The sequence below is a fragment of the Lepisosteus oculatus genome, chromosome 5 (assembly GCF_040954835.1).
Source record: "Lepisosteus oculatus isolate fLepOcu1 chromosome 5, fLepOcu1.hap2, whole genome shotgun sequence".
NCBI lineage: Eukaryota > Metazoa > Chordata > Actinopteri > Semionotiformes > Lepisosteidae > Lepisosteus > Lepisosteus oculatus.
Genome location: NC_090700.1, coordinates 45755578 through 45768660, shown reverse-complemented (window position 1 = coordinate 45768660; position 13083 = coordinate 45755578). Strand labels below are relative to the sequence as shown.

General features: G+C 38.5%; 1 protein-coding gene across 2 annotated transcripts in view; it reads left to right on the top strand.

Moving 5' to 3' along the window:
* Nucleotides 1-3426: 3426 nt before the first annotated feature.
* The window catches only part of LOC102682561 (protogenin A), a 59988-nt gene continuing 50331 nt past the window's right edge, over nucleotides 3427-13083 (top strand). For both annotated transcript variants that reach the window (XM_015343073.2, XM_006628778.3), the window contains exons 1-2: nucleotides 3427-3547; nucleotides 5859-6161. In XM_015343073.2, coding sequence (XP_015198559.2) covers nucleotides 3481-3547; nucleotides 5859-6161 — 370 coding nt within the window. In that variant the 5' untranslated portion in view covers nucleotides 3427-3480. The remainder of the gene's footprint in view (nucleotides 3548-5858; nucleotides 6162-13083) is intronic.

The following is a 13083-nucleotide window of genomic DNA, read 5'->3' as shown; positions in this document are numbered from 1 at the left end:
CTAATGTACAATACTTAAATATAAAAAGCTTTCTATGTCTCTCTGCTTTACAAATATAACACAAAAAGCTCAAAAGGCTTGTAGAGCTGGTGCTGAACTGAATAACTAATATTATGGATTTAGTAGGTGTTTAGCATTGCTGCCTCACAGCGCTGAGGGCCTGGGTTCAATTCTGGATCTGGGGAGCTAACCCGTGGAGTTTGTATGGTCTCGGTGTTCTCTCCAGAAGCACAGGTTTCCTTCCACACTCTAAAGACATACTGGTGAGTTAATTGTGCCCTGTGTTGGATGGGCATCCTTGCACCTGTTGCTTGCTGGGATAGACTCTGGCTACCCTGTGACAGTGAATTGGATGAAGAGCTTAGAAACAGATGGATGGATGCATCATGTAATCCTAGTGCATATGCAGGCAGAGTGACACAAAATGAGACCTAAATTACTGGAATTGACAGTACTCTGCACCTGTAAAATATACAGAACATCAGCTTTTCCTTCCCTGTTTTGTCCTTGTCCTTCTGTTTGTACTTGTATTATCACTGTGTCATGGCTGTTTCTTTTAGTACTGTAGGGCTATTATTATATTAATATATTATATTATAAACCAAGTGTTGGAAATCACTGGTTATTATTGTGCATTTAAAATTGAAAACGGCAGTAAAAAAATCAAACTTCCACCTCCTATTCAACTGTATCATTGCAATCTAACACCTGCTGAACCAGAGAATATTTATCTTCTGGTTTTTGAATAAGACATTTTGACAATAAGAAGTAATTGAAGACTAAAAAGACTTTTAAGCCATGGAATCTATCTGCTTGCACTTTTTTAACTGGTTCCAATACAGAAAAATCTCTTTTTGTAAAATGGTCAACAGGGGTATACACAGAATTGTAAATGGAGTCTTACTATTAACAATTTACAATTTTAAAATAAAACATACAATCCAGTTTTAACACAAAAACCTTAATTTACATTCAACATTTTTTATATGCTGTCCTAACATTGCTTGATTTTCTTATTGCTTCACCACATTGTCTAGAATATATAAATGATACTACAGCATAATACTTTTCCATTATTTTCATATGTAGTTTCTTCAAGCACTCCATCAGCATGTAAGGCTGCATTACAGTTGTGTACAGTGCATTCAATTTCAACTGTAGGTGTTTGCCCTGCCTTGAATTTGGGATAATTCCTTTGGATTTACTTCGACAATATTTGTTATATCCTCCTATTTTGATATAATGTTTAAACATGACTATTTTACCTATTATCGTATCTAAATAATTATAAAAAGATAATACTCTCATATAAATTAGAGTGAACAGTGGTCATAATATATATCCCTGAGGTACCCCACTAATTACATCATTCCAATTTGAACAAATTATCTACACTTTGTTTTATCCTTTAACCAGGTCTCAATTCAAAGAAATTCATTTTTTTGCATGCCAACCACCTGCAATTTAACAATAATAATAATAATAATAATAATAATAATAATTGCTTACACTTATATAGCACTTTTCTGGACACTCCACTCAAAGTGCTTTACAGGTATGGGGGATCCCCTCCACCACAAGTGTGTAGCTTAATGTCTTATACTATCTGTTTGATTGTTTCCCTTGTGTCCAGATGGGTTTTCTCTTCTTTCTTTCCACTTTCTTTAGATAGCGAGACTTGATTAAGATGACTAGTCACTAGTCAAGATTACTAGTTGACTAGATTAGGTGTCTCTAAACTGTCCCTGTGTGTGTGCCCTGTAGTAGCATCTCACCCTCCACAGGTGTTCAGATTTCTCCTGTGCTGGGTGCAGGGTGTGCTATGCTCCCATTATTACTTCTTCCTTTTTTGTCTGCCTTTGAGAATTTTTTCATTTCTCATCACGCAGTGCACGGCCTCTGTCAGGCTCCCCAGCTTCCTGATTGGCACTCCTGCACTTTTTAACACTGAGTGGTCAGGAGAAATCGTAAGGAACCAAGGAAGGGATCACATCTCACTTGGCCATTGCCGCACAATGTTAAGTGACATTCCTTGCATTTTCATCAGATTATGTTCAAAATGCAGCTTCTATACAGTGATGGCGGTACCAATGGCCTGTTTCTGAAGAGGAAAATGTCAAATGCCACCATTACTGAAACAGCCAGTTTTCAGCTGACGTTCACAGGTATATTTGTTTTCTAGTACAATGTACAGCCAGCTAGACAGCACTCAATTTAATTCTGTAGTACAGTAGTTGGCATTGCTGCCTGGCAGCACTGGGGCACTGGGTTCATCCCTGGACCTGAGTTGCTGTCTGTGTGGAGTTTGTATGTTTAACCTTGTGTTCATGTGGGCTTACTCTGGGTTCTCTGGTTTCTTCCCACAGTCCAAGAACATAATAGGAGGTTAATTGACTTCTGGGAAAATTGTTCCTAGTGTGTGAGCGCATGTCTGTGTTTGTGTGTGCCCTGCAATGGACTGGCGTCCCATCCAGAGTGTACCATGCCTCACGCCCATCGCTTGGCAGAGTAGATTCTGGCGTCTCTGCACAACTGTGCTGGATATAGGCCTTGAATCAAACTTCATTTTAATCAACAATCATGGAAATGCCTTGAAGATCACAGTGAGAAGGATTTAAATTGACGGAAGAATTTCATGTTGTGAATTCAAGTTGTGAATGGTGGAAATATTCTACTCAGGAACTTGTAGTAGTGTCTTGCAGTGATGGGATCGACAGAGACCATATTAATTGGGATATATTGACTTGGATTAGAGTGTTCCGTTGAGTCACTCCAAAAGCAAAATCTCTTATCCAGTAGTGAAGATTATAGTGAACACTATGAACATAAATTTCAAAGGGGAGAGGTTAAAAAAAAGATTGAAAAGTTTCACCTTTTTTGTATCCAGTTTTGTACAAAAAAAAAGATAAAGCGCATGACTGAATTAGAAGTTTTTATAAAGGTAAATATTTCTGATGAATGGCTTATGCTGGGAATTAATATTCATGTAAGAAAAGAGTGCAGTACATAGCAATATGTGAATTTACAAATGGAAATGGACATATTTATCTTTAAATCATACGTGCGTAACAAATATATCCCATACATAACAGAATATGAAAGCTTTGTTTCTTAAAAGAAAATTAAACTTTTTAAAAATATATTTATACGTGAGTTGAGGTAAACAGGGCAACTGAGGAGAAGAAAAAGCAACTGTATTTCATTCACAGCCTCAAACCTGACACGCTGCTTCGTACCTGAATGAGCTGTTTTTTTTTTTTGGATGGGCTGTTCTTGACTCAGGGAAATTGGCGGATTAACTCTTTCCTTTTCCTTCTTCTGCTATACACCACAGTGCTGGGGGGGTTGTGGGTGTATCTACGCTCAGCGAAAAGTAGTCCCCGGTGCAATCAGTGGCGCTCTCAGTTGAAAGCAGGCTAGCAAAGAGTAGTGTGAGAGGCAACAGTAGTAGGATTTAGCATGCCTAAACAGCCGGAATAAATGGCGTCTTTTAAACGGAAAATATATCAGCGTATGCTGTTTTTTGCGGTATTTCTTCCTATTTCAGGTAAGTGTATTGGATTGTAATTTGAGTTTTTTATTTTTATTTTTAAAAGGGGAGATTTTTGTTTCTGAGAATGTGCATCAGTGGGAAGACGAACTGACCATAGGAACTATCTCTTACCCCTCTCGCTGGCCTCTTAAGATGACTTATTTTGACCATAAATGTATCTTCCTAAACTACTGGTTTTAACCTCGGATGGGAGCCGAAAACAGTCTTATCAGTAAAATTAAAGTTAAGGTCACTGTTATAATGACTTTTTTAAATACATTTAACAGTGGACACGTTTCCTATCTGGAAGTGTCCGAGCAGGGCAGCGCAATGGCCGCGCTGACCATTCAACGGGGCATCTATTGTCCGATCTGCCCCATGCATTCCCAACTGATTTTAGTTCAATGATTCAGTCCTTTTTCCAGGGTTTTTAAAAATCAAAGATTCCCTCTATTCTGGAGTCAGCAAGCATTATGCAAATAACAACATCAGTGATACACGTGGATTTTATTTATTTTTTCCCCCAGAAATTCTGTAGTTGTCTAAATCTATATTATCCCTTGTTATTTTTACACTATTCTACATGTGGAACTCAGTGGTCAAACTTTTTCTCTATTTGAAATCATGATTAACTTTGTGTGGCTTTACTGAGAATATTGGCTTTAGCGCTAAACATGTAAAACAGTACATCGATTAACATGAATAATGCAGATCCTTTTCGCTGCGCACGCTTTTCTTTAGTCGTTTCTGCTGTCAAAGCTGCAGTTATTTTTTCCTGTTTTGCAAAACACATCGATTGAAGTAAGAAAGTTGTTTTTAAGTCAACTTGGAAGTTCCTGAGGTTCGTTTTTATTCGAATTGTCAGAGACTGGACTAAGTGTGTGCGCGGACGAAATGGTTTAAAACTTTTGACGTAGCCTTTGCAGTATCGATAACATTGACAAAAATAACGAAAGACTCTTATCTTGTATGTGGGTTGATTAAAAATGTATCGATTAATGCGATAGCGGCTCAGTTTTTAGCCTGTGTGCTGCTGCTGTTCATTTTGTAGATCGAATCCCTTGGGAATATGCAGTGTGGCTCGGAGTGGCTCAAAAAGCTGTATATGGTCGGATTAAAATTCAATTGAAGATTTGCACATGGGACACAATCCATGCTTGTGGTTGCCCTTTAAATTTAACTTATTAAAGGAATATGTGCAGCAGCACATAAAGAGAAACTGTAGTGCTGGACCAGGGTTTTGGTGTTATCTTTATTTGGACAAACTACGAATGCGCACGTAAACACGCCGCTGCAGCGGGAGAAGTCGGGTCTGTTTGAACAGCCGAGAGCCGCGAAGCACGTGCAAAACAATGCGTGTTAGGATACTCGCTCAGATAAAGGGTGTTAATCGTGTCTTTGCATGTCAAAGCTGAGCAATTAATGCCCGCTTTTTTCGCACCTCGCAATTCATAATCATCTCTGCGGGTTTTAAGGTAAAATCCTAGAGGGGACCCCAGAGAGCGAGCGCAAGATAACTCCCTAACTGATGTTGCGGGTCGGTCCTATTGGGAATTGCCTAAGGACGCAGGGAATGTGTTTTTAAGTACTGAAAACACTGTTCTTTTTTTTTTACTAAAGTTGTCATGCTATGCTTTGGGGCCAAACATAAAATATCAAATTGTAAAACTTTTTTTTTTTAAATCAACTTCGCAGTGCTCGGGTAACATTTGTTAAGGGAAACGTCCGACTTCACAAAAAGATTCACGATTACTTCTCGACACGCCTGTAAAATGAGCAAATAGCTTGGCCTCAAATTCTTCTCCCAAAGTGATGAAATTTTCCATTTCAAGAATTCTTGGAATGGTAACCTGCTGTTCCATTAGCAGTAGCAATTCAACTGTTTGCTCTTAGCGCTTTTTTTTACACACTAGCGAAACTGTGCATAGGTCTGCTTCTAACAGAGCTTCTTTTTCAAGAAGGGCAGCTTCCCATTTAAATGGAGGCAACTTTTAAAATCCATGCTGAGAGTTCAGTGCAACAATGTCTGAATTAATGGGAGGCCACTGAATCTGAGACTTCACAGCCAGTGGGCCTATGAGGCATAAATAATTAGATTAAATTGCCAGTAGCACAGAAAGGAACATAGAGATGGAAATATGATTACAGTATCCCAGCGTGGTAAATACTAAAGATGGCTGAAGTCCAAGCCCTCTGTTTAAGCTGACCTTTGAGGCTGAAATGCAGGAAATCCCACCACCAGCCAGGCTGAAGCTTAGTGAAATGTGTTATGTAAGACCGTGGTCCCCTGTTGCCTGAGACTAATTCCACTTTCTCTGCTTTCCAGGTGTTTTATGTTTTAGTGAGCTGTTTTTCATCAAAGAGCCCCACGATGTGACTGTAATGAGGAAGGACCCCCTGATATTAGATTGCCAAGCGCACGGCGAGGCCCCCATTGCTGTGAGGTGGCTGAAGAATGGAGTAAAAGTTGTGGAGAGTGAACGCGTCTATCCTCTCGCCAATGGATCTCTTTATATTGCGGAGGTGGAAAGCAGGAGAGGGGACAAATCGGACGATGGGTTTTACCAGTGTCTTGCTCAGAACAAATATGGAGCCATCCTGAGTCAGAAAGCTCGCCTTACTATTGCAAGTAAGTAGCTCTCTGGAATGCCTTTCTGTCCCAGACTCAGTGAGTTTTGTGGGCCTTGTTATTTAGGCATGCCGATGACCTAAACAGCTGAATGAGATTTACATCCCTGTTCACAGATACAGGTCAATGTGCTTGGTACTTCACTCTTAACTGCAGAAAGTCAGTGATTTAAAATGCTGTCATTTCTGTTTTGTCAAAAACAGGGTTATCCACTACACTGAAACTCTGAGAATGTAATAAACTGTAACGGAATGATGCCTAGTGTTCACAGGAATCTGAGATCTGCCTTTTCATTATGCTTCCAAATAAGTTCCCTTAACATTAATGTTAATATTTAAAATGACAGAAATGATACGTGTTCTTCAACCCGTCCTTCATAGATCAATGATAATGACAGTGTGTTAGTCGCATATTCAAATGTAGTGTTGAGCTAAAGTTAATTAGCCTAACACATGCATGTGCACTCATGTATTAAAGATTTACTTGTGTGTAGTTTTTAGTACACACAATACAGTTTTTGAATTGCTGTAGTCATAAATTTCAAAGCTGCAAAATGACTCTTTTAGGTAATAAGATAAATAAAGACTTTCATACATTAATAGACATTCTGTGATTCAGAAGAAAATGAGAGTTTCTTGTATTGTTGGCAGGATGCTATCATTTTCTTTCAAGTTTGCTGTGATTAATGTTGGTGGTGGACTGAATAATTTCGCTCTTCAGAAATGCAATGCCCAATGTTGCGTTTTTGGGGAGGTGAATTCTTTATACTCCTTCGTGATAGCTGAGGAACTGAACACATGAGGGAGGATAACGCATGTGCCTCTAGAAAGTTAGAGCTCAGATCCCAGAAGTTGCACTGCGGTAGAAAATGCAGCCATTCATGTGCAAATGAGGTAGCTGCAGGTTTAAAAGGTTAGAAGCTGTCCGGGTCGTGGGTTACCCTAGTGATGAAGAGCAGATGACCCCCATTCACTGGCCACTGCTTTCATGTTGCTGCCTCACAAAGTAAGTGATTGCCAGGAATTGTTCTTTTGGAATGCGTTTTTTTTTCATATATATATATGGGCAGGCCTTCCCTTTGGAGAGGCTGTGGAGTTTTATCTCCCGAGGACATCAGAGCTGGTCTTTAGGGACCTTCGTCCCCACTACCCCCAGGGCCGTGCTCCCTGTTGTTCGACCAAGCACAAAAGAATTTGCCCGCTTTTCTGTTTCGCAGTCTTATTTCAGGGAAACCCAAGCTCCCAGAGAACACCTGGGTCAGAAAACGGACAACCTTTGCGTTTTTGAGCCTAGGGCAGGAGTAAAAGAAGGCAGGGATGTGTGTAGCAGTCTATAGTATTTTTAAAGTTAAACTTTTGTGTCTCCTTAGATAAGTACCCTTTTTAAAACCTTAAAAATATGACCAGTGTAATTTACTTCAGTACAGTAGTTTTAGCAAATATATTCAATGTGTTTTATTCACTTCGGAAATGGGTGTTTTGAAACTTCAGCAAGAACCAGGGCCACCTAGTGTCTGAAACAGTTTGAATGGCACCTTGATAACAGCCTTTAAGAAACACAATTTAAAATCCATCTAGATGGCCTGCAGCGATACATTTTGCAGTTTTCAGACACCTAGTGCTACATTTAGTGACTACGAGCTTTGATATGGGATGTCTGTGTTGATAATATCTGAAAAAATGTGTATTAAGCAGAAAGTGAAAAGGATTAAGCCCATTAATTGCTAATCCTTCTAGTATGCAGCAGACAGGAAGTTGGTTGTTTATTTCCTTTCCATAAAAGGTGGAAATTGGATTCTTTAGAATGGGGCCCCACTGTGACACAGCTCTGCTGGTCAAATCTCAATTAGCCTGAAGCAGTCTTGTCTCTTAAAAAAGTTTCTGACCTGAAACATCTTGTTTTTCAAACCACTGAGCAAGTTAAGAACTGGCCTCATTGTGATGAATTCCTAATAGCAGCTGGGATTTGTAAATTATTGATTTTAAAAGTGTCAATATTTCAAGCCTCTGGATATAAAACTTTTTCATTTTTTTTTGTAGTAAAAACAAGGGCAAACATTTTAAAAGAGGTGGTGCAAATTATTGCATAGAGAATTATGCTCAAGTTGCTTAGTAATTTTTGTAAGGAACTCTGCTACTGTATGTCTTTGAAAAAAATATTTCCTCATTGATGGAAGCTGGCTATTGTCCCAAGTTGATGCTGAAAGTGAAAAATCATATCTGTTCATTTTGACAAGAGTTTCTGACTTTAAAGGTTGGGAGAGTGAGTTTTCAAGCTGGATAATATGCTAAGAATCATGAAAAATACTTTTTTAAAAGCTTTGAGTTGCTTCATGTTGATGTTTTTATGAGTGTATTTTAAGTATCTTCCAAACTATAGATTCTTTTGCAAGCATTGTGGAGTAGCAGTCATTTTGTCTTTGCACTGAAATTCAACACTCTGTAGCTGCAATTGAGTCTAATATCACAACAATACTCTTTGTCTGCAGAAAATGCCACACAGCCTTGTAAATGCAGTAGTAGTAAAAGTCAGAGTTAATGACCCTTAGATTACACTGCAGATTACTGGTGGAAAAACAAATGTCTTTAAGCACAAAGTAAGCATGTGAAAAATATATAGCACATTTCAGTGTGTTAATGTTCGGAGGAGTTAACATTAAATTATTTTTATAGGATGTTGTGTGTGGTGTTTTATTAATTGAGGGGGTGTGCTGTTCTGTGTTATGAACTTAAAAGGTGATAAAACCAGCCAGTGGAGTTTACAGGCTTGTTTTAAAGGGACACTTAGCTCTGATGGACGGGTCTATCTGGAAGCTCATAAAATTTGCAGGTACCTGAGAAACTTGAGTGTAGGATAAAACAAAGGTGATGATTGGGAGTCTGCTGTCTGACGTGCCCTTCACTTTCTGGGTGTTGAATTCAGGAGGGAGTTGTTGGGGAGAGAGCTTGGTAGCGGGCTCTCACCTTGGATTCATGTGTATCTAAATTGATGGACTTTTATTGCACTGTCAACTAGCGAAGCAAAGAACACTTCCATTGGTGCAATTGTTTTGAGCTCTGCTACTCTGTGGAATTAATAAAAAGCTATTCAGCAAAGCCACTTTTGTCTGCTTGCCCCTGACTGTCCCTTAAGAAAGGGATTCCTTTGTGGGCAGTTGTTTGTCCAGAGATCAGTGACCAGGACAGCTGGGCCTATTGATCCCAGGAAGGGCAATTAAAATGATGACAAAAGAGCCTCTTTAGAATTTGTTTTGAAAAAGTTGTTGAAACTTATTGCTCTCATATCTTAAAAATAATATGTCTTCATAGTATTTGTGTATTACAATTGAGTGTATGCTTTCTTATAATTTGAGGCAGCAGTGTGGGGCTGTGGTTACTAGCCTGGTGCATGACTGCGAGTTCAACTCCTATATAGGGCAATGCTGTTGAACTCCTACACTAGCCACTTTGGGTAGATTATGCCAGTAAGAGGCCATGCTGTAGAAATGAGTACTCTCCAGGTTGTAATTATAGATGAAAATGTATTCTCAGTTGACTTTTGGTTAAATAAATCTTGATTAAAATGTAGTCCGTCCTATTGTTTTCTGAAAAGGTTTTCTTACAGTATGTTCTAGTTTTGGGTAATGTCTTTTTTTTGGTCAACATACTAATAGTGTAATAGTTGACCAAAACCTTTTAAGCATACCCATGAATTTGAGGTTTTCTTTGATAGAAAGATCAGTTAACATGGGGGAGACTTTTGTAAATTGTGCTGCAAACATTTCTCCTAGAATCCTTTGTGATCAGTCATCCCTGACCTTTTCTGTGAAATATTTTAAATAGAGGAGTTTTGTTTCTCTTAGTGAAAAACATTGCATATTACCTTTTATGGGGGTGAAAATAGGTTTCTTTTCACTTCTGCTGTTCTGCTGTTATTTCTGTCATGTATTTTTTTCCTCAATCTTAAAAGATACCTTTAATGTTAAGGAAAAAAACATACCTCCCAAAATAAAATGTAAACCAAACAAAGGTGTATCTTTCCTCTGTAATATTCACACTTACGCTTTGCCCAGGAAAATGTCAATGCAGTCTTCCAGAGTTAGTGTCACTCCCTGATGTTTTGCCATTTTTTTAGAGAAAATAAGTACTGTGAGACTGGCCAGAGGGAATAAATGAAAATGGTTATTACAAGCAGGAAACCTGACATTTGGTAACCGGTAATATATGTGTCCTGAGGGCAAGTCTAACTGAATGAGTAGAGGCTCCTGTGTGTGTCTTCATGAACAATAACATGTGGATTTTGACACTAAATAGGATTACATGAAAGGTGTCAGTGGGTGTAGACTGACTTGCCACTGGTATGGGAAGCTTAGAGCATCTATTTGTTTCCTTAAAATTCTCATAAACATATTGCGGAAATGTTCTTTTTTTTTAAACCCAGGATAATGAAAGTGTTTGGTGAGGAGTTGCTCTACAACTCTGAGGATTAATTCCCTTAGTACTTTACTCCTCCATGTGCCGGACTGTTATTACCTCAGAAAATTTCTGCATGTCTTTGCTAATACAGATATCTCAAATGTTTTTTTTGGGAAGCTGACAGGTTCCGAATTCTCTGGAATGCAGAAGCTCCATAAATTTAAAATGGAAATTTTAATTCCTTAATGACATTTTCCTGAGTTTTATAAGTTACAAAAAAGACAAGAACCATATCAATAAGATATATTGTGGGCTCTCTCTTTAAAATGTATCTTACAAGTCTAATGCATCATCATGGCTTTCTTCTAACACATCTTTAATTAAAATAATTGTTTAGCGGATAAAAGCACAAATCATTTTAAATTGCAGAGCCTTCTTTTATAATTCAACTCCTCCGCCAATCATGTTGATTAATACTCTTGTAAACACCTGGGAGGCAGTGTGGAGGATTATGGGTTTTAATCACAGGTGAGATTTTGTGTGTTAAAAAAGTAATTGCAATTATTTTTTCTAATTGAATAATAGCATCAGTCAAATGAATAATAAATGTAGCTTCTGATATTCCTTCCTGGTTATCTGATCAAATTAAATGCTTTTGCTTAACAAGTTGGGTTTCAGAAAAGATAGATTTAGGTTTCGTTGCTTTCCATAAGAAAGCTTAGCTTGATTTTCCAGTGTTAGCAAGAGGAATGTGTGGTTAAGGCAAGAGCTGTGCCATCTTTAACCTTTAAGAAGAAGGCACTCTGACTTCATGAAACTAATGATAAAAAATGATCTCTCTGTGTCATGAAATATTTCAATGACCACAAGACAGCAGCAGAAAATTAAAATGTTATTGAGAACACAAAACAATTTGAGGAATTCGTCCCTGGTTTGGATTCCAGTTGGAAACAGCTGGATGCTAAAATAAGCCTAGGAAATTCTTCCCTTATGTACATTCTTTAAATCCGGTGCATAATTGGACATATTGAATTTGTGTTTACATTTTGAATTTAAAAGGTTAGAGAGATGTGCTGTTTTGAATTGACACATGACTTTAAATGCTTTATAAGGTTAAGAAATCCCATGTCCAGGTTAATTACAAACTCTAAAGCTGTCCAGTAATTCCAGAATGACCTCTTGGCAAACCATTCTTGACACCAGGGAAGTGATTCATTGGCCTAATAACCCTTTTTGAAAAGAGTAGTACGAGCTTCTTTATTTCGATTTACAGCAAAGTGAAGAACGTGCTACTTTTATCAGACTATTGTCTTCACACATGCTGCATCTGGGACAGTATTCATGCACAGCTGTAGTTTTAAAGTATTTGAGAAGATGAAGTAACTTAACACGTCTAGTAACTGAGAATTTCCACTTATAAAGCATTTGAACAAAGAACAAGATAACTGGGGGTAGCGTTGAACATTTCAGAATAGCATGAACGCTGCAGTCACTGATGGTAGTGATCAAGGTGCTGGACTTTTGTAAACTGACACATGCACACCAGGGCCAAGTTTTCTGGAAGCCAGTTAACTTACCAGGGTGATTTTGCACTGTGGGAGGAGACCAGGGCATCCATAGGACACCCATGCAAAGGTGGGGAGACACAGATAGCGCCCTAGGTATGGAATTGAACCCGGAGCTCCAGAGCTGGTAGACAGCAGCAGTGCTAATCAGTGCACCACCACGCTGCCCACAAAGTCTCTTTTTTTGTTATGAATTTATAAACAACCCAAGATATTTCAATTAAAACACTTATCGCAGAACACGGCAAACAGTGCTTTAGTGAAGGGAGCTTTTGGTGTTTAGTAGGTAGTAGATTTGAGTTCAACGCATTTTGCTTTTACTAGCTTGATATTCTGTTTCCTAAATTCAGTAAGCATGGAAGGCTTTTTCTCTCATCAGCTTTTTGTCTGTGTGTGTAATTAAAAGTAAATTTTGCCCGCTAAGAAGTTTAGAAACAAAAAAGGTTAATTAAGAGTGCTGAGAATGTGAGGCAGCGAAACAAGAGCAATAATTTGAGACCTTAAGAAACTTAGCAACAGCTCCCCAGTGACCTCTTGGACTCACAAAGACCAGGGTGTTCAAGGGAGAAAAGGACAAAGCCACAAACTTTATCCAGAATCTTCCCAGCAGCTATCAGTGCAGTGATTGATCCGTTTAGCTTTTCAGCAAAACATTCCTGCTTTCAACTGCTCGTCTGAGCTTTTTTAAGACTGACCATTTGCTAAACAAAACAAAGAAAAACCAATGCCTACCCATATGAAAAACATCTGCGAAACTAGTGATAGATTTAGTATTTACAGATACAGGCATTGCACATTACTGAGATGTAGTATTTTACTCCATAAAAAAAATCTGCTGATGCAGGCCGGCAGGCTACGTCTGCTGCTGTTGCAAATGCAAAAGGCAGTTCCATTGTCGTTTTCTCATGCGTACTGTATAAAAACGCAGGGTGCAAATGTCCTGGTCATCTGCTGGGCTCAAAT